Source organism: Spea bombifrons, chromosome 5 (genome assembly GCF_027358695.1).
Source record: "Spea bombifrons isolate aSpeBom1 chromosome 5, aSpeBom1.2.pri, whole genome shotgun sequence".
Classification (NCBI taxonomy): domain Eukaryota; kingdom Metazoa; phylum Chordata; class Amphibia; order Anura; family Pelobatidae; genus Spea; species Spea bombifrons.
The window spans coordinates 101,297,578-101,318,647 of record NC_071091.1 but is presented as its reverse complement, the minus strand read 5'-3'; the positions used below and the strand labels follow the sequence as shown (position 1 = coordinate 101,318,647).

The 21,070-nt window shown below is 42.7% G+C and overlaps 2 protein-coding genes across 2 annotated transcripts in view; one reads left to right on the top strand and one right to left on the bottom strand.

Moving 5' to 3' along the window:
• Nucleotides 1-496: 496 nt before the first annotated feature.
• On the bottom strand, nt 497-17,129 carry MTBP (MDM2 binding protein). The gene is made up of 22 exons (XM_053466812.1): nt 16,890-17,129; nt 16,032-16,103; nt 15,419-15,492; nt 15,173-15,327; nt 14,807-14,865; nt 12,566-12,704; nt 12,095-12,209; nt 11,474-11,608; nt 11,259-11,353; nt 10,922-10,994; nt 10,261-10,378; nt 9,757-9,930; nt 8,896-9,006; nt 8,665-8,811; nt 7,677-7,770; nt 7,168-7,323; nt 6,256-6,351; nt 5,517-5,783; nt 5,046-5,280; nt 4,025-4,138; nt 2,353-2,418; nt 497-649 (listed from the first exon to the last, which is right to left on the bottom strand). The coding sequence occupies exons 1-22, from the start codon at nt 16,963-16,965 to the stop codon at nt 611-613; spliced, it is 2,610 nt and encodes an 869-aa protein (XP_053322787.1). The 5' UTR covers nt 16,966-17,129; the 3' UTR covers nt 497-610.
• Nucleotides 17,130-17,554: 425 nt separating this feature from the next.
• The window catches only part of MRPL13 (mitochondrial ribosomal protein L13), a 19,567-nt gene continuing 16,051 nt past the window's right edge, over nt 17,555-21,070 (top strand). Inside the window, exons 1-2 of the mRNA XM_053467475.1 lie at nt 17,555-17,653; nt 18,737-18,860. Of these exons, the coding sequence (XP_053323450.1) occupies nt 17,627-17,653; nt 18,737-18,860 (151 nt within the window). The 5' untranslated portion in view covers nt 17,555-17,626. The remainder of the gene's footprint in view (nt 17,654-18,736; nt 18,861-21,070) is intronic.

Here is a 21,070-nt window from a genome sequence, read left to right as displayed (position 1 = left end):
AAGCAGAAGGATGGCTTCCATTAAAGAAGGTTATGGATAAAGGTGCTGTAAGTGCACAGCAGGCGCGATGCCTAAAAGCATGCCAGCCATCCCATGGTATAAACACACAACTACCGGCCTTTATTACACGTAAGGATCAGTAGAATTAACACCGCTCGTTTAGCTGGCTTTTTCATAGCACATTGTGAGGTTTTTAACAATGCATAGGATTGTGTAAAGTCGTTAAGAGGCCCTTACCTGTTTTGCCGAGAGAGTGGTAGATCAGTGGCACAGCTTCCCATAAGAGGTGGTAGAGGTCAATACAGTGAGGGAATTTAAACATGCATGGGATAGGCATTAAACTATCCTGAATCAAGACCATGGACTGATTAAAGTCAGAGTCTTTATAACAGAATAAACAGGCAGACTAGGTGGGCCGATTGGTATTTATCGTCAAATTCCGTTTTATATATTTTATCTCTGGACTTTACCTGTAACTTGAAATAATAGGTAAACAGTTTATTAAGAAAATGTTGTTTATTTTAAAAAAATACATTTATAAATAGTTTAATCAGACGAAGAAGGGCATCGTTTTGTTAGAAAACAATTAAATAAATTACAGATCTTTTCTTCATTTCTTCTTTAACTTATCCAGCTCCCACTGAACGACCTAAAAAGAAATAGATTAGAGCGGCGTGAAAACAGAGAAACCTCACATAAATAGTCGTTCTCATATGTTCTTACAAAATAAAGAATAATCACACAAAAAAAAAGAGGTGTTCCAATGTTGTGTCAGATGAAGACTCACGACGTAGGCCGAGGTCAAGGCCAGGATTATAGAACGTTAATCACTCACTTGGCTGAGCAGGAACGTCTAGATGACTTTTAGGTTGGGAATGAGCCTGAATACGACAAGTGTTTAAACAAACTAAATAAGGCATGGCCCAGAGCCCCCCCAAAAAGGGAACGTAAAGAGTATACACCTCTTTACTGCCACCAAAGCACACAAGTCATCCACGAAGAAAACCCATTTAGAAGACGTAGCCCCCGGTATTCACTTGTCAGGGAACTTTAAGGTTGGTGGTTTGGATCAGACAAGACCCAAGCAGGAGAGTACTGCACTGAGTACACTGAAACCTAAACGATGGAACCCACTGGCCATGGATGGGTTCATGGCAGCACGGGGTCATCTCTTTGTGATGAAACCACCTCAAGTCCAGTATTCCTCTGGTCCCGGGGAAAAATATTTAACCAGAGACGTACTCGGTCACCTTGGAGAGGTAAAGCTGTAAATCTGGGTGCAGTATTGCTGCTTTAAATAACTGAAGCCATGACCTGGCAGCAAAGGGATTCTCCCCCAGTCCGTTCCCAACCAAAAGCACTGGAAGACATTAATAGTAACAGCAATGCTTCCCGGTTAAGGACATCAGCCCTTATAGATGGGTCAGAAGGCAGACACAAGAAACAGCACCACAAAGCATAATAAAATAAGCGTAGAGTGCAAGCGAACAACACAGAGAGGAGGGAATGAGCTGAAATAAAAAATCCTGTATAATAACCATTAGCGCACAATCACACACGATGAGACAGCCTGGGCCGAGAGTCCACGCAGTGCGCGGCATTAAGACTAAAACAAGGACAGAACATCACTACCCGAGAGCGTCACTCGCCGGAGAACATTCTTTTTTTGGTGTAGATGATGGATGCGTTCTGGTCTATTTCCACCCAATAATACACGATGGATCAATGACATCCACACAAAAGCAGCGGCTCTGCCCGGCTGAATTCAGACAACCGTGTTTACAAGTCAAACAAGCATTTATTTGCTTGGAGACGGGGGGGGGGGTAAAAAAATGGCAGCGTGACATGTGCTATACTATCATTAAGAAACAATAGTGGAGGAGAATTGATTTGCTAAAACAAACATGATCCTCTTGGCCCAATTTGTGCCGCTGCCACTTTATACAGCATGCGTGAAGATATCGGGGTCTATTCACTAAAGGGGAAGTTTGCAAGAGGGCTGTGGTTTTAATTCCCTTTCTCCGATATTATATAGGGCCGGCGGTGACCAATTTATCCAGCGAGAAGAGCTGAGCTGGCCTCGTATAACGCAATGTGTATGGAGACTTTCAAGAAGCTTCAGCGATTTGGCTATACATTGTACAGGGCCAGCCAAGCTCTTTCTGCAGCAGCTCACTGGGGTGGGATCTTCATAACGTATAGTGATCTGAAACCACAACTTTCCTGCAAACTCATTTTAATGAACAGACCCAGTTGTGTCCTCCTCAACCCCCCCCCACTACTTAAGACCCCCACTCACCTTGTGTTACCTAAAAGCTGGACACTGCATTGTTCCCCAGGTGTTGTTCTTACCTGTTTGGCGTTATTACCCGCAGCTTTCTTCATTTCATCGATCAGCCCTCTCGAGGTTTTCAGATCCTAAACATGTAGAAAAACAAGAGCAGGCTTGAGAAGCGATCGCCGTAGCGCAGGCCGCAGACACCGAGGTGATCCGCACGCAACCCAGAAGACAACCCAAGACTGCTTTAACGCAAAAACAAACTCACTTATTTCTTTCACTATGGATTTTAAAGGGGAGCTTCTTCCAAAATAAATGTGGAACGTAAAGCGACATTAGGGAGAAGAAGAGTCACGTCTTGGGAGATGGGGGGTCCATATTTGGATTGCGCAGGTGGAACCTGATCTAAATGGAAGGAGCCATGGCCAAACAAGCCTCACCCCACTTATTACAAGACGTGCCCTATCCACACATCTAACCCAGAGGTGGATTTTGGTGCAGAAAGCCTAAAAACAGCAAAGTAAACGTCCTGCTGTAAGACATATTCGACAAGCAGAGAGATGACGGAGCTGCATAGAGCATCACGGCGGAGTAAGCGTCCGCTCACAGCAGGCCCGTCGTTATTTACAGCATGAACGGAAAAATATTCTCTGTGACTATTTAGGATGAAATAAAATCAGGCATATTTGTGTGTGAAATGCAATCGTCGCAGCTTGAGGCTGGAATCACTGAACAGTGAAATATAGTTTAATGGCATAAACGGTCGCGGTAAGTCACGAGTCCCGAGAGAGACACAATTCACAGGGGTTCAGACGCTGCAGACGCTATTACAACAGCAGAACCAAGAGCGCTCGCAACCGGCAAATACTGAATCCAATCCCCCAAATGAAGCGGTCGGTGCTCAGCAAACCGAAAGGGTCAGGCGCTCCCGGACCCCCCTCCCGAGAACGTACACTCTATGAAGGTGAGCGCCACTCAATAGCCGGGGAAATAAAGCTAGTTGACTCGAGCAGTAATAGTATAAATGTATTCATTCCAGGTGAAATATTAAAAGGGCACTAATCCGCCTTCGTGGATTTAACAACAGAACAACTAAACACTGGGGAGGACTGACAGAGAGAGAACTGTCTCCTAAACACGAAGTGTTATATATCACCAAGGCACAGCTCCGATAGAGAGCATTCTGTGCCAGAGGTCACAAGCGGCTCCAATGACGATACACACACACATAAACAGAAGGTGACGTCAGATAAGAATCATTCAGCCCATTTTTCCCGACTCAAAGCCCAATCAGTCCTTGGTCTGGTCCCATAGTCAAGATAACGTTATGCCTACCCCATGCACGTGTAAATTCCCACATTGTATTAGCTCCCACCACTTCTGCTGTGCACTGTTCAATGTATCTACCACTGTCCCAGTAGAGAAGAACTATCTTCCATTATACCTAATCCTCTGATCCTCTAGTCTTAGACTAAGCTCCTCTATTTACTTAAATTGGCCATTTGAATTGTTCAACCCCCACGTCCACCCTGTTGCAGGGCACCAAATAAATGGAACACTTACCAGGGTAATCAATGGTTGGAACATAAGCCTGCACTACAAAACTGCCTTTTTAATACACAAAAAAGCAAGCCATCATCTAGCAAGTCATCTACGCTGAACACTTTGTTTCTAACGCCCTAAAGTTTCTTTTCTGTAATGTATGACGTGTAAAGAAGTGACTTAGAAACGCCAAATATACAAGACCTTTAAAAAGAATTTGGACACGTCAAACAGCCGCTGGCTGCAAGCCACAAAGCAGGGGTGGCTGTCATCAACGCCGTATTTCTTAAGCGTTTTGGATACGACCTCCTTCAGCATCTGCAAATAAAAGAAAATCAGGTCAATATCCATAACGGAGAAATGTAACTTATATATTCACTGGTCTCGTAATGACAGACTTGACAGAACTGCCTAAAAAAATAAATCGGGAAGGAATAAGTCGAGGTGAAAATAAAAATATGAATACTTAATGAAGAATGATTATTAAATACTTGAAGGGAGTCAAAAGAACAAGATGTATAGCTTGGATGAGAAAAGAAAAAAAAAAAGGAGATGCGATAGAAATATATAAAATTCATAATGTGATTTCACAAAGTGCAGGAGGGTCTTTTATTTCAAATGAGGAGAAATGTTAGAATAATTATTCTGCAACAATCCGTACAGGGGAATATAGCAATTGTTCAGCATAAATCGTTCACCTTTAGGATGTTGATTTGTACAAAATAAAACAAAAAGTAAAAAAAAAAAACAGATGTGAAGATGCCACTGGTGAGCACCGATAAATCCTTCTCGGCTTAAACTGACAGTATGGTCTCTGTGGGGCTGCCAAAGCGTTGGGACCACCAGTCTAAATACGCACAGTCTAAAGTATACCCTTTTTTCACTCTGTCCTTCCCTGGTGCTCTTCTTTTCTATGTCAGTATGATTGTTACAAACCACAATGTGCGGCCCCCTCCAGATATCAGGTCTATATACACATATGTTTCTTATGAGCCTGTTCAGTTACATTCCTATCAAACTGTTAATATTACTTCCTTGCAGAAGCTCACTGGGGATGGCTATTCATGGTATATAGTGAAGTCAGTGAGGTGAAACTGCAACTCTCCTGCAACCCCCTTTTGTAAATAAACCCCATTTAGGACCCGAAAGCTCTACACCTCAGCCTAAGGATAGATCCCCTACATTATAGAGATCAGGTCTGACTTTCTTCAATGGAATCTTTTACCCGGTTATGTTTTTGAGATCTCGACTCCTTTCTCTCCTGTTCCGGATTTGAAGTTTGCGTTGCCGGAGGCGGCTTATTAGACACAGATTGTATTTGGCTGTTTGGAGGGTGAGCAGTTGAAGGGGCCGAGGTCACTTTTTCGGGGCGCGTCCTCGTGACCCTGGACAGTTGCTGACACCCGCTGCCTTCACTCGCAAGGGACAGCAGGGAATCGGAGCTCTCGGATTTTGCAAGTCTGGTTGACCATGAAATATAAATGGGGAGAAAAAAAGGCAATGCGTTACAAAATCCTATATGTACAAATCAGCACAGAAATTGTTACAACTTCTTAGTCCTACAACCGAGGGGTTAATATAGTCTGCATTCATACATGTTACATTTTAAAGCTCAATCCGCAGAGACAAAACAACTTCATTTCAATGACAATAAGCTGCGTCGTAGTTTCCCGATCGAAAGCTTAATGTACTTTACCTCTTGCTGGCGTAGAGTCCTTCGAGATCCTTCGAACGGCGTTTGAGACGCAACGGGTCTGCCCCGAGATCACCCTGCAGCGACTCGCCATCGGGCACGCTGCCCGGCTCTGACAGCACCGCCGGGGACGGCAGGGGGCTTAACGCGAAGGGAACGGGGCAGCACTCTCTCGTGCAGGTGGTCTGGGTTTCATAGCGGATGAGACGAGACTGGAGCTCCACAAAGCCCACGTCGCGGTCCAAAGCTTTGCGATGATCAAGACAGAACCTAAAGAGAGGAAACAAAAGCCATCGGAAGTCTTAGTCCCAGGGGAGCCACGAGAAGCGATCTTATTTTAGTGAGGTTTGGGATTTTCAGATGTAGAAGCAGAGTCAGTTACATTAGGTGAAGAAGCTCTGACAGTTTAGTATATGTGGAGGTGCTCTGAATGTTCATTTGTTTTTAGCTCCTGGGACAAGGTATTTTTTTAGAGGGACTTCTACTTTCGGGACTAGAGATGGCGCAAAAGGCTGCTAGCTGTAAGAAGCATGAATTATTGGTTTGATCATTATTGATGATACATATAATAAAATCAGTTATTGTGTGCTACAAATTTGACCCGAGTGTTTTTAAGTGACCAAACCCCCCAGCGCTAAAAATATCACACGTTCCTACGCTGAACGATGCGGCTGAAAGAATTCAGACCAGAATCTCAAATACATGATTCAGATACAGCGCAGCTCAGTACAGAGACACTCACTCGAGGCCATGGTAATGACATTCGGCTGCTTTCTCAAAAGGCAAGCCTTTGAGTTTCCGCGGGGTAAGCCTGGGCGTCAAAAGGAAGGCGTTCTCACTGGAAGAGGCAAGAAAATGAAACTTAATGGAAGAATATATGAAATAGCGCTTCAACCTGTTGTCGAATACTGTAAGTAGGAGCCTGAGGGACTGAAAAATTCACTTTTATCTAGCTTCAAAACATTCTATCAAAATATATCCAAATTACTGAGAACTTCCTAAGTTATCAATTAAGTTAAAAAATGTAAAGTTCCAGCTAATTGATGAGAAGCAAGATCAGGTTGAACAGAGACACCTAGTGGACGTCGGTGGAATCAGCGTATTTATGTTCGTGTTCTAGCAGCGTTATATAAGCCAAATCTACAAGTCTACACCTTGACCCCTCATCATATTTCCTAATCACCCAGAAGGACCCTCTGCCACGTGTAAGTCTATAGAGGAAAGACTTCACTGGATAAGCAGGACTTCATTGCCATAAAGTATCAGCTCAGTGTAGTGTTTGTGCAGGGAAACTCATCCGAATGTCACCACACTGACATTAAATGTATTTAATGCTTACAGAAAAATACGGTTTTCATAGGAAGTGTGACATTCACACAATCCTTTTCTGTAAAAGCCACCAGGCATAGTTTTATTGCTCTTGTAATGCTGAAGGCACCTTAGTGTATTCATTTGGTTATCTAAAAAGACAAACAGATCATAAGCGCCCCTAACACAATGGCGTCGGACCTGGAGGCAGTTAGGCTGCCTACGAATGGGGTATTTTAAAACGGTGTCACAATTGTAGCAAACATTTGATCGTTCAGGTAAACACATGATATCTAGATACAAATTACCCCCCTAATCATGCAAAGACACATTTATATCCACTCACCCTCTTTGAATCTGCAAAGGCTGTAGTTCCCCGATTGCCAACCCTTGCGGAGTGAAATATTTCAGCAGCTCTTTAGCGTCTAGCGAGGTTATTCCTTCCTTCTGGCTATCCTTGCGCCCAAGCAAGTGCTCGGCTGAACTGGAAAGGATAGAAGCTCTGCGGGGGAGAAGGTGATGTATAATGACCTTTTCTAGGATAACCACAGGCAGACGAAACGTAAAGGAAAATATAACATCTTAAGATTAGAAAGCGGTCGCTTAGCCCTAAATCTCTACGTTACTCCGTGTGCCAAAAGTAGTACTATCTTAATGTAATGCAGAGGCAGCGGACTATCTCCACCCAGAGAATTCGGAACTACGGTTTCTATGATGATCAGCCGCAGGTAGTGTTTTTAATGCTAGCTGGTTACAAGAGTTTATTTCTTTTAAGGCTTCCCCTGGCTATGGCTAAAACAGAAATAGCTGTGTCTACAGCCATGACATTTAATACAAAAAGTGGACCTTTGGTACCTTATCCTTTGTTTTGTTTTCTCAAAATTCTCCAGGTTCTGGAGAACGTGTCTTTCCGGCCACTCCGCTGGGTTTGAGATCATCGCTTTCGATTCTGAAATTATAAGGGGAAATAAATATGATTTTTGATGAGAAAATGTAACCCTCTCCCCATTCCCACACACAGCGGCATGTATTGGGTTTAAACACACGTGAAGCTAAGGCACGTAACCTTCCAACAACCTACACGTTTGGGGTGGATAACTGTAGTTAAAGAAACTCGCGGTGAGTTTAAAGGAGTTTGTAGCACCGGAGCTCAAGAATGAGGGACATAAAAAAAAGTATTAATGCTTACACAGCTTAACGTGAGCGCAGGAACCAATCCGCAACCTATCAAGGCAGCCTGCTAGATAGGGTAACTCGCCAACGTAAGGAGTGGAAACACTCTGCATCCATGGAGGAGGATTAGAGGAGATTTTTTTTTATTTTTTATTTTTTTATATATAGTTTCTTCATTTATTTTGTTGCATTTGAGGGAAGGGGGGGTTACCTTTTCTCATGTATAGCTGAAATTTTTCTTTATATATGCAGACTTTGTTTACAACAAAAAAAGTTTTAAAAAGCAAATTGAGTTTATGATTTGCTGAATAAGTTGTACTTTTATTTCATCATACTTTTATATACGCTGCATTTCATGTTCCCAGCGAAACAAAATAATTGTACATTTCTAAAACTACCCCCCTCTGCATTTTTTTTTTTCAAATTTTCGGAAAATATGTAAATTTTTGCAGAAAAAAAAAACAACTTTTTTTCCCATGGCTTCAAAATTGTCAGAAACGTTACATCTCTAGGTACCAGTACTCCTATAACCCACTAAATTCAAAGCTCCTGCGCACACGATAATCAGAGTTTCCGGGTCATTTTCTTCATTCTTCCCCGTGTCGTTTCCAGCATGCCGAGCTGCATTCAAGGTCATTTCCGGAAAAATGAAAACAGAAAACGCACGTACCTGCAGGAGCCTCTCCAGAACCGGCAATCTCCAGAGAAGTGTTGGACCCGGTAGGGCTTAAGCCCTCAAAAATTCTGAAGACACCTTCCCTGGTAATCGTTAACAATGTCTTTAGAGCGGCAACGCTGGGCATAGCTTTGCTCCGTTCTTAAAACAAAGAGAAAATGTTGTATGAAAGGGATGGAAATTTTAAAGCGAAGAATTGAACGGCCTGCGACGTCTTACACTTACGAAGGTACTCTTTCACTGCCAAGGCCTGCGAACGGGCTAAAGCCTTCTCTCTCGCCACAATCGTATTGCCGTGGTAATGCTGGAGGCCGCTCAGTGCATTAACTTGATTATCTAAAAAGACAAAGGCAGGCGATCAGTGTTCCCAATACCATGGCGCTGGATACAGCAGAAGCTATTAAGCTGCCCTAAGGGTAGGTATTTTAAGTTTATTGTCCAGAAGTTAATTGTTATTGGTGCAAGTTCATCACAAAGAACTACTAATACAAGGGTGTCCAACCTGCGGCCCTCCAACTGCTGCAGGACTACATCTCCCATAATACTCTTTCAGCTAAGGTGCTGGAAGAGGAGGATGGGAGATGTAGTCCTGCAGCAGCTGGAGGGCCGCAGGTTGGACACTCTTGTGCTAATAGTTATAACGATTAATTAAAAAAAAACTGCTTATTACTTCAGACATCAGGATACTTACTTTTTTGGGGGGGGGGTTGGTTGAAATGCATTACAGTAGCGCTAAAGAATGCATATAGTTAACTATTTAGAACTAGTAGATAAGTGGAATGACCTTTCAGTAGACCTAGTAGGGTTTAATAAGGTGAGGGTATGAGGCGATCCTCAACAAAAGACAAGGACCTTGTAAGGGTTAAATCCTTGCAGATGGTAGAAAACTGGAAATATATACCGGTATATTTGGTTTTGCCATTCAAATTGTGCGTTCCTATGTTTAAATCATCGAAGCATTGTTTTGCATGATTTCAATATCTAGTCTATTGCAATTTCCACCAAACTGGATATGACGCCGCTATATAAAACGATTAATAATAATAATAATGAAACAAATGAAGGACAGGACAGCCAGCGACTTACTTTTGCTTTCATCTGATGGTTTCGATTTCAGCCTGTGGAGCAGTAAAGCAAGCGACGCAGCTCCATTGATCTGGCTGGCGGAGTGAAGCATTGTTAACGTACACAATCCGTTGTCTTTCCCTTGAACGAGGAAGAAATAGCTGCAATGCTCCCCCTTCAACTCCATACCTGGAACTTCACAGAAAACCAAGAATAAAATAACTCTTGTTACAGCCAATTACACAAGTCTTGCTAAAATTCATGACCATTTATACACAAAACAGTCCGTTTCTAACGATAGTAGGACTCCCACAGATAAAACAATTGTATGCAGAAAGCATGTAAAGAAAAATACCATTACTGTCCACAACTCCATATTTTAAACAACAATGATAAAAGGCTTCCGAAGGGGCTTTGAAGGCTTCGAGGACTTCCGGAAACGAGGAACAGGGCTCGCTTTTATTATTTCATGGTATATCTTAAAGTCTAAGAAATACGGAAAGAGTATTGTAGCTGGTCTCTTACCTTTAATCTCTTTGGGTTTTCTAGACATGTATTCCCTCCACTTTTTAGTACTCCGCTGAAGGGCAGGTGGAATGGGCAGGCTGCATACATTACAGGGCAATGTAAATATGGCCCCCACCTGGAACATTAAATAAAAACGTTAATAAAAAAGGCTGCAGAACGGACACCGTCTCGTTATCCCAAATTCTATATACATTTCCGCTCTATTTATAAAGTGTCGGATACAGCAGGATAGCATTGAAGACATTTTGTTCCCATAAACTCCTTTTATCTGGAGACTCGGAGGCGGCCATCGTTGTCAGCCATGTGATATTTTGAACAACGTCCTCTGCACACTCACCACACAGAGGTGATTCTATATGGCAAAGCCATCGTTAACAGCGAATGACGTTGGGATGCTCAAACATTTGCGCGCTCTGATTAAATGTTTGATCGCTGTAAAGTTTCATATAAACACAATAATAACACCAAGGCCATGTCTCCCCTCTTATAATAAAATAGGCAGGGCAATTGTTTGTACTATGGCATGGAGACGGCTAGCGAGGACACACCCCCCCTCCCACAAAGAAAAGGACACTCAGACTTGGCAAAGTGTGTTCTAGAAAGCACACAATTTGTTACAATACAACGTGTGCTCCTGCAAACAGTGCTCATCAATTACCTTTTCATTCAAGGAGCACAGCTGGTCTAACATGAGCTTGGATTTTCCACGCACGCAGTTTGTCGTCAGAGATCTAGAGATCCAGCTAAAGAAATGCGTTCCGTTCAAACATAATGCCCGCTGTAAATCACATTTCAACTGCTAGCTTAACATTTTCTAATGGCAGATATATAAGATCCCACTGACCATAAAAAGAACTGGGAAATTATCTACATATAGGACAAAAAAGGCAACGAGGCAGGCAAATATAAATCCCTGATACAAAAGCTTTTAGTTTCACTGTAAAAAGTACCCCAAAACACTATGAAGTGATTGGTTAAGAAAAAAAAAAGGATACAGTTCAAATGAAACATTTGATATAAAGTAGGAAGGAATTTCTGAAGTAGCCACCATCTGAACAAATTCCAGCAACGATCCATAGTAGTGAAAAACCTGCAAAGATACAAGAAAAAAAAACAAAAACTATAATGACATCAGCGAAGTAAGCGCATCTGCGATCAAAGGAGACTTTACACAATACTTTACACTATTAAACCGACTGGTCCGTCTTACCTCTGGAAGTAAAGCTCTCCGGGTCTTATCTGCGCTGTTCTCCGTAACACGGTTAAGCCTTAAGAAATAGGGCTGCTCGGTGCCGTCTGAGACAGATCGTATACAGAACTCCGGGAACTCAACCTGAGAACTAAACTAGAGGATTGGGGGAAATGTTTTATATAACACTATCTTAATAATCATCAGACTGCTATTTCTAAACTTAATTAGAAAGTTAAACAAAATCAAAGTTTGTCTCAATCAGTATAGTATTGGAATCTCACAAGAACCCGGCGGCCGTCGCCTTCTGTACCAGTAGGTCTTAACATGAATCTTATCGTCAAACTGTATACTGTCAGTTTTTATTGTTACGGTTCCCCCTATTCTAATAGTGCTAAGGATCTGCTGGTGTTCTATAAATGGATATTTTAAAACTAGTATGTAAACAAAGTTGAATTAAAATGAAATAGCACAATTATATACATATTAATCAAATGCCTTTCATTGCCCCAAAGAGTTTGGCATCTTAGAGCAGGAAATGATTTACATTCAAAAAGCGCAAATATTTTAGACACCTCTCCATATAACAAAGCAAACCACAAAATATTTTGTTACTTCCAAAAAGCAAAATAAAAGTCTTACTTTTCTCTCGCTTATTTCAACGGACCCTCTCCATAATTCCTGGGGGTCTATTAATGCGCTGACACGATCTGTTGGCACGATGCATGCGGACAGGTAATTTGCAATCTGCTGCCATCTGGGGAAAGATATATTGTAAAGCTGTTAACCTGCATGGTGTAAAAATGTGACCGTTTCATTTGTAGTTATTTATATTCAAGCAATTTCCAATATTAAAAAAAAATATATATATATATTTTTTTAAATCAAAATAAGACATCAAAATAATGTTTTGGAAATGAAGAATGTGATCCTTGTTCTGTATAACGTTTTGAAGGAGACTTTGCTTTACTAGTTAAACATGGTTGAGAAATAAGACAATGCTTCGTCAAACCTATAGAAGAGGTTTCTTTGGCTTAACTGCAGCGCGGCCCATCGAAGCAGCAGCAAAGTCTGCAACGTGTTCGTTAATTAAGAAGCCAAATGAAACCTTACCCTTTGTGATCTTTCGTCACGATGGTGATTTTGGCAGAGTGCCATTCCTTTAGATGTTTGATGGCACCAATCGCAGGAATACAGTCCTTCAATCTCGGAGCCTCTGAAGATATTAACAGGACATCGACCAAAGCTCGCCCTGGAAAAAAGAATGGATCGATCAAAATCTCCCAACCCCTAGCATATTACTATGTGCTACGCCTTATATTTGTCCCCCCATTCCCTCAAGATTGTAAGCTTGCGAGCCGATCCTCTCCACCTAATGTATCGCTTTGTCTTAGTCTGTCAATTCTCGTCTTGTCAGACCCCTTTAATATATGTATTGTATTTAGAGCTGCGTATACTGTTGGTGCTATATAAATAAAATAATAATAATTAAAGGCATAAACATTACAGCAAAGGCAACATATCCAGTAAAATGGCAACAAAATCTATGGTCAAATATAGACCCGCGCCTTTTCTCTCTGTAATCTTATGAGTCAAAGAAGACGTCTTGCTAGCTCCTCTGTATTATTTGTAGGGCTGCAACAACTAATCGATAAAATCGATAATAATCGATAATGAAATTCGTTGGCAACGAATTTCATTATCGATTAGTTGAATCGATTATTATCGATTATAAAATGAGGGTTTTTTCAGAGCAAACGCTCTGAAAAATCCCCCTCATTATATAATCCGTTTAGTCTGACTCACCGTCTCACAGCAGCAGCTCCTACTTACTCCCCCTCCCTGTAATCACTGTGACAACTGGCCCCGCCCCTTCCTTCTCCAGGCCAGAACCACATGGCTGTGACACTCATCTAACTGTAAGTATATGTATATATGTATATATGTATATGTATATATATATATATATATATATATATAATGTGTATGTGTGTGTATATATATATATGTAATATGTAATATATATATATATATATTTGGGCTACTGAAAGTTAGGGGAGGTGGGGGTTAATTTAGGGGCAGTTATGGTTAGTGGGGTGTTTAGGGTTAATTTAGGGGCAGTTATGTTAATAGGGTGTTTAGGGTTAATTTAGGGGCAGTTATGTTAATAGGGTGTTTAGGGTTAATTTAGGAGCAGCTGTGGTTAATGGGGTGTTTGGGGTTAATTTGAGGCAGTTGTGGTTAATGGTGTGTTTAGGGTTAATTTAGGGGATGCTGTGGTTGATGGGGTATTTAGGGTTAATTTAGGGGATGCTGTGGTTAAGGGGGTGTTAAGGGTTAATTTAGGGGCAGTTATGGTTAATGTGGAGTTTAGGGTTAATTTAGGGGAATCTAAATCCTGGGGGCAGTGAAGTGACATATCTGGGGGTATAAGGCATATACAGTATATAAGGCATATGTGGGGAGGGCAGTGTGGCATGTCTGGGGAGGACGGAGTGGTGTATCAGGGTGTATAAGGCATATCTGGGGGTAGAGAAGTGGCATGTCTGGGAGGCAGGGTGGCATGTCTGGGGAGGATGGAGTGGGGTATCGGGATATAAGGCGTATCAGGCACAGTGGCAGATGTGGGAGGCAGCGTGGAGTGGCAGATGTGGGAGGCAGCGTGGCATATGTGGGAGGCAGCGTGGCATATGTGGGAGGCAGCGTGGAGTGGCAGATGTGGGAGGCAGCATGGCGTGGCATATGTGGGGAGGGCAGGGTGGCATGTCTGGGGAGGATGGAGTGGTGTTTCAGGGGGTATAAGGCGTATCAGGCACAGTGGCATGTGGGGGGTAGAGTGGAGTGGCAGATGTGGGAGGCAGCGTGGCGTGGCAGATGTGGGAGGCAGCGTGGAGTGGCATATGTGGGAGGCAGCGTGGAGTGGCAGATGTGGGAGGCAGCGTGGAGTGCTGTGGTAGGCAGCGTGGAGTGCTGTGGTAGGCAGCGTGGCATATGTGGGAGGCAGCGTGGAGTGCTGTGGTAGGCAGCGTGGCATATGTGGGGGGGCAGCATGGCATGTCTGGGAGGCAGCGTAGCAAGTCTGGGCTCAAATGTGCATATATTGGGGGGCTGGTTGGGAAATAAAGACAAGAAATGTATTATCAAAGTTTTTTTATTCTGCTGTTTGTATTTAACATCATTTGTTTAGTAAATTATTTAAAATAAATGAAAAATTTACATTTTTTTTATCCGATTAATCGATTAATCGAAAAAATAATCGGCCAACTAATCGATTATTAAAATAATCGTTAGTTGCAGCCCTAATTATTTGTTCAAAGCTAGTCCATTTAAATAAAAAGAAAGAAATAACATTACCTGGTGCCGGCAGCTTGTCCGATAGTTGGTGAAGAAGTTCTGCGGACTCTTCAAACAAACTGAGCAATAGCAGGAAAAAAAAAAACAACAAACATGCTTAGGCCAACGCTATAGAAACATATAAAAATATAAAAAGCACTAATGCTTTGGTTACACATTTGGAACGATAAAGAACTAGCTGTTTAAATACTTTGTCTGGGTTATATACTATGCCTGATATCACTCTTTGCCTCTTAATTTGTTGGTCCATGGTATATATCAGATGTAGTCTTGCAGCAGCTGGAGGGCCGCAGGTTGGACACCCCTGGTGTATAGGTATATAGAATGTTTAAAAATGATCACAGCGTAAAAAGCCTTTGGTCATACTTGGATTGAGTAACTGAATCCCGGCTGCTGTCATCATCCTCTTCTTCTGGATTCTGAAGGGCGCTTAAGCATTCTTCAATGGAGCTCTGAGCCGGGTCTTCTGCATCATCAGACGCAGCGTCGGGGCTCAAATCCTCCCACTGGGAGCTGGAAAACTGAGCAGAAAACAAAATGGTCAAATGAGTAAGGCATCATCCGAGTAAAAAAAAATAAAACAAAAAATAGGAAGGTTCGATGGATTTTTACCTGGAAAGGTCCATGGACGGCCTGAAAAGCACAAAACCACCTTCTTGAGACTGGATTTCCAGTTAGTGAACAGGCTGGGGAAAAAAAGGTATTTGTTTGGAAATCATTCTCAGACAGATTCACATTTATAACAGAAGCTCGAAGACGTGTCAGGGAACGGGGTCGCACCCATTGGTCGGAGTAAGATAAGGTAAAGTCTTTTGACATGAATCAAGATATGAAAATAGTGCCTGCTGCTGATTCACAGGAAAGGTAAGCAGCGCATCAACTACAAAAAGAAAACCATCATATAGGGCAGGGGCGTCCAACCTGCGGCCCTCCAGCTGCTGCAGGACTACATCTCCCATAATGATCTTTCCGCTAAGGGGATGGCTGGTTCAGATGGGAGATGTAGTCCTGCAGCAGCTGGAGGGCCGTAGGTTGGACACCCCTGATATAGGGAGAAACCGCTGGCACGATCATTTATAACGTCTGCACTAGCCCACGCGATGCTATACATTCTGAACAGGAGTCTAAGAGGCCATTTTGGCATTTTAGGGGCCCCAAAAGCATCCACCCATTCAGAGCAATACAACACAGAACATTTCTCGTCATTTAAACGGTAATGTTTCACCTGGGAAAGTCTTTGTATATTTGGCGCTGTATTCCTTCAGCTGGGAATAAACATTCTGTACATACTCGAAACCTAAAAGTGAAAAATATATATATATATTATTCAAACATTTTAAGGGCACAAAGACAGCGGAGCTTGCAATCTGATTGTGTGATAAATACCCCAATGCCGTATACATTAAGGCTGTCTGTGACATAATTCCCATGTTTACGCCTCATTTTACAAATCACATCATCACGTCAAGTCTTTGCAAGCCAACAAAGTTCACATTTAATGGGTTTTACTCAGTCTTGGGTTTTTGTTTATCCTATTACATGTATGCTTACGATGCACAGGCTTTAAAATCAGTTCAAAACCCCATATACATGAGAATGTATTTAATAACATTACATCACACCGACTTGTGCAGAGCGAGTACCGAGCTAAACGGTTCTTGTAACCAGACGATGCAATTTTATATTATACAGCCCACTAAACAGTCATCATGGAGGCTCAGACGTTAAAGGGCAGGAAGAGATCAGGACAGGCGAGTTTCCCCGCTCAGATTCTTCTCCCTCTATAACTATTAAGTACGAGATCATTGGGAAGGTTGATCGGTAGGAGGACATGCTGCGCTCATGGATTTGGTTTGTCGGGGATGCTGCGCTCATGGATTTGGTTTGCTGGGGATGCTGCGATTTGTGACACCAGGACAGGTGGAAGGATGAAAACCTGCTGTAGGTATTGATCATGCTGGGGCTGGGAGAAAGGCTTTGCCTGGATGTCCTTTAAATACAGCACCTGGGTACCCAGCCTGACCTCCAGCATGCAGACCCCGGGAATACACGGAGGACGCCGGATACTCTGTCAGCTCAGTACCTGGAGGGACGAGCTTCTTATCCCGGCCGCCCTGCAGCCCCTTCTCCCAGCTGACTAACAACACAAAGCGCTCCATGGCCCGGGACGGTCCGAACGCTCAGTCCAGGCCCGATCCACTCTGCAAGCACTGAGCTCCGGGACACGGACTGCGTCGGTACCAATATCCAACTACAAGCCGGATATACCCGGCTCTGACAGACGGTACAGTCCGGGAATCCGAACTACGCGCCACACCACGGACTTCCGGCCTACACAGCTGTCATGTGACTGACGGAGAGCGATAAACACCCGAGGCAACAATACTTATTAACGACGCCTACAGCAAAAATGATCCCTTTAGGATGTAGACATTACACTGGATACCAAAAAAAAAAGCTCAAGCAGTTGCTCCGATAAAATGGCTCCTGTGGTCAGACAACATTAGTGCCTTATGTACTTAGATCTCTAGTGCATTAAACTACTAGACACTTCGGAAACAAGCACTGGAACACAAGGGTTCCTACTGCCTATTCCATTGCTGTTTTATTTAGTTAGGGGTTATTATGTGCTTAATCCGCTTCTTTATTAAGAGAACAGAAGCGTACAGAATCATGGTGCGCGAGCCCAATGATTTATTCCCCCCTCTTGGTTTAGATCGATAGGGCTTGTGATCTGTTTCCCGTCGGAACATATTTATAGATGCACCGGGTTGAGGTTGTCTGGGGTTCAGCTCGTGGTGTCATGGTGACCTCCTTGTGATGGCGAGTTACAGCAGATCAGCCCAGGTAGGAGCACCAGGCTGGGGAGAACTAATGCAGCAATGCAGCACTAAATATCTCGCTGACATGTTACGTATGGCGTGGGTTATCACGCGTGGAGTGACTGGAATGCACATTACTGTCATGCCTTTCCATGTGACTTGGTGGCGGGGCAGAGCTGTCATGTCATTCATGTAATCACCGATCTGTGCTTGTATTAGAAAGCACTGTAGACCCGGTGTTCTAGTCTTGGCTATCAACCCCCCAAGTGTCCCTATTAAAGGAAGGACAGTCCCTCTTTATTCCCTTTGAAGCCCCTCTTTTCTAGGAGTTCAGATTATTTGCTGGGTATGGATGTATTAAAGGGTTCCACAGCCACAATAGGGTGCATTTAAGTAGCAGAAAATGGTCTTGTAAAATAAATTGTTTAAATAATATAAGTATCCAAATGCCTCACTCGGTTATATGTAATGTAGTTTTGTAAAGCCCCGCCCCTGGACACGCCCCCATTGGCCATCAGAGCTTGCCTTCTTTTTGCAATAACCCCCTTAAGTGTGTCCTGATGAGTCTATGGCACCCAGACAGCACCTTTACAGGGCTGGTAATCGTGGGTTAGCAAGGTGTCTACCGGGGCCGGAAGGGGAGATCATAGATCTAAAATTAAAGGGAACGCGAGGTCTGTCCATCCAGACTTCTGTATCTCTCTCTTGCGGAGCGTGACGGGATATGATGCCTTATCCTGACGCTCAGCACTATATATGTGTGTATATATATATATATATATATATATATATATATATATATATATTATTTATTTTTTTATTGAAAGCCAGATTTTGTGTTCTTCTCCACACACACATGTACCCATACAAGAAGAATAATAAAATGAATGATAGTACACCTAGTAGGTTTCCCGCTCTAGGCTGTTGCCACTTAAATAATATGCTGATGCTGGTGCCTTAATTCTTCTTAATACCATCCCACCATTAAAGCTTCAGTTTCACGTAGAAAAAAGTAATAGCATGAAGATAACATATATATATATACACACCGCATAATACACGCAATGTGTGTGTCAGTATTCTGACGTTGGCTTCTCTCGTCATTAAGCAATGGGCCACCTTTGCCAGAATGTGGTATCTTATTGATGGAAAGATGCAGCCACCAGGGAAGATCGCATCTCTCTGCGCCGTGCACCTGAAGGGGAAACACAAGCCGACGTATCATGCGCTAAGTGAGTATACAACGCGTGATTATCACTTTTTTTTATCACGTTTTCTAATGATTTCTTTAGTATTTCATGAGGTGCTCAACCGGATCCTGTTACTTATTCCAAGAATTTTTTTCTAATAGTATAAGGGTTTTTTTTTTTTTTTTTTATAGTAAACCCAAATGGCTAATGGGTTGTACTTCCTTTTGCCAACACCAGGGGGTGCAGTAGGCCAGGTACTTCTTGGAATTGCGCTGTATGTCATTATCACATACGATAACACGCTTACATTCCCTGCAGGTACCTTCATCTTGCCTAATGTTTTTTTTCTGAAAAGATGTAGAACCAATGAAGCATAACAGATCAGATACTAGACATTTTCTACATCTTTATCAAAGCAGGCATTTGTTTTGGTTAACATTTTGAATCCTTCTAGATTGTAAGTTCCTTTGAGCAGGGCCCTTTATCACTCCCATCACTCCTGCGTTCCAATGGCCCTTTATCACTCCCATCACTCCTGTGTTCCAATGGCCTTTTATCACTCCCATCACTCCTGCGTTCCAATGGCCCTTTATCACTCCCATCACTCCTGTGTTCCACTGACCCTTTATCACTCCCATCACTCCTGCGTTCCAATGGCATGTTGTGTTCGCTGATCCAAGTTTAAAAGGCTAATTAATCATGCACATAAGGAAATCAATCAAAAGGAACCACTTCGTTCCTATGTTAGTTAATGTTTATATATATATATATATATATATATATATTATACATACACACAATGGGAGCATTTTTTATGGAATTTGTGGTTGCCAGTCAGTTGAAACTTTTGGAATGTGAATAAATGTCTTTTTTTCTCAACAACAATTCTATGGTTATCTGAGAAAACAAGTAAGAACACACAGGAAATATTATTAATGTTTTTGAGAGCCAGGAGCCTCCACCTGGCCTGCTGGATTCTTGAGGATTCGAAGCCCTCTTTCTGTTTATGACTTCTGGACAGGCGCCACATGCCCTACAGTCACATGCTACATACAAGCTCATTTTTAAAGAGACAGTACCCCCCCTGACACCCCCCCCCCCATCACACCCAGCTACTCCATTTAACATAGCTGAAAACTTTCAGGCTCATCAAATACCATAATATCTATTTAATGTATATATAAATATGGTTTCCATATTTACGTGCAAAAAGCTACATTTTATGTAAAATCTATATATTACATTTCTATATATATATATTTTTTTCCTGGTTTCTATTTGGTGGATTTGTGTTAATTTTTACAGCCAATACTTTTATTGCACTTCCATGAATAACCACTAGGTGTCCCCTCGTCTCCTAATTAATGTACTGAACACCAAACAAACAAACAAACAATGTAACATTATACTTGAAATATTTTTTTATATCTTAATGATCATCTTTGTTACTCTTGAGTAACTATGGCAGCCCACTTGCACACAAGCTTTCACTTGTCAGCATAGGGGATAACATTAATCCCTCTCTTACTATCGCTGAAATAAATTTGGGGATATTAAGTTTATAAGTATTGCCCTGTTACATGCATTTGAACCGTCCGGCCCGCCTGCGCATGTTAGTGTTGTTGTGTGACTGCAGCCCTACCTGCTTCTCTGCCCTTGACTGTCCAGCCGATGGAGTTGCCAGTGGGGATTGGTACGGGGTTGCTCGATATTGGACAAGGTCACTAGTGAACGACACATCAGGAGTGTAGGGACTCCGACTCACTTTGAATGAGCGGCATCAAGGAAGCTGCTGCCTGAGTGGTCCGTGTGCCATACCAGGGCGTTTCGGCCCCTTTAAATTTGGCTGCGTGTGTTAAAATGTTAAATGGTACCGAAGCTCTAACGTGCAGCCCGTCTATTAAACATTGCTAGTGGAATGGGTTGTGGCCCCGTCAGAGGACGCCACCTTTGCCACAAGAAAGTTTGTGAAATGTCTGCCCTGCCCGATCTGCCCCGGCTGCTGTTATTGTGAGGTGGAAGTCTGGGTACGATGGATGCCAGGAGAACGCTACCTACCGGAATGCATTGTGTAACTTTCGGTGGAGGAGGAATAATGGTCTGGGGCTGTTCTGCAGGGTTCCAGTAAAGGGGTATTGTTAGTGCTGGAGCGTCCAAAGACAGTTTGGACAATGATCTACTTCTAGCTTTGTGGGAACAGTTTGGGGAAGACCCTTTTCTATTCCACCATGACTGTGCCCAGCGCACAAAGC

Bases quoted from the DNA above. Each gene is read 5' to 3' on its own strand.
- MTBP (XM_053466812.1), bottom strand. From the start codon at position 16,965: ATGGAGCGCTTTGTGTTGTTAGTCAGCTGGGAGAAGGGGCTGCAGGGC. The intron at 12,705-14,806 runs GTAATGTTATTT...TCTTTTTTCCAG, and splicing joins GGACAAGCTGCCGGCACCAG to GGCGAGCTTTGGTCGATGTC. The intron at 4,139-5,045 runs GTAAAAGATTCC...TTTTATTTGCAG, and splicing joins GATCTCAAAAACATAACCGG to ATGCTGAAGGAGGTCGTATC.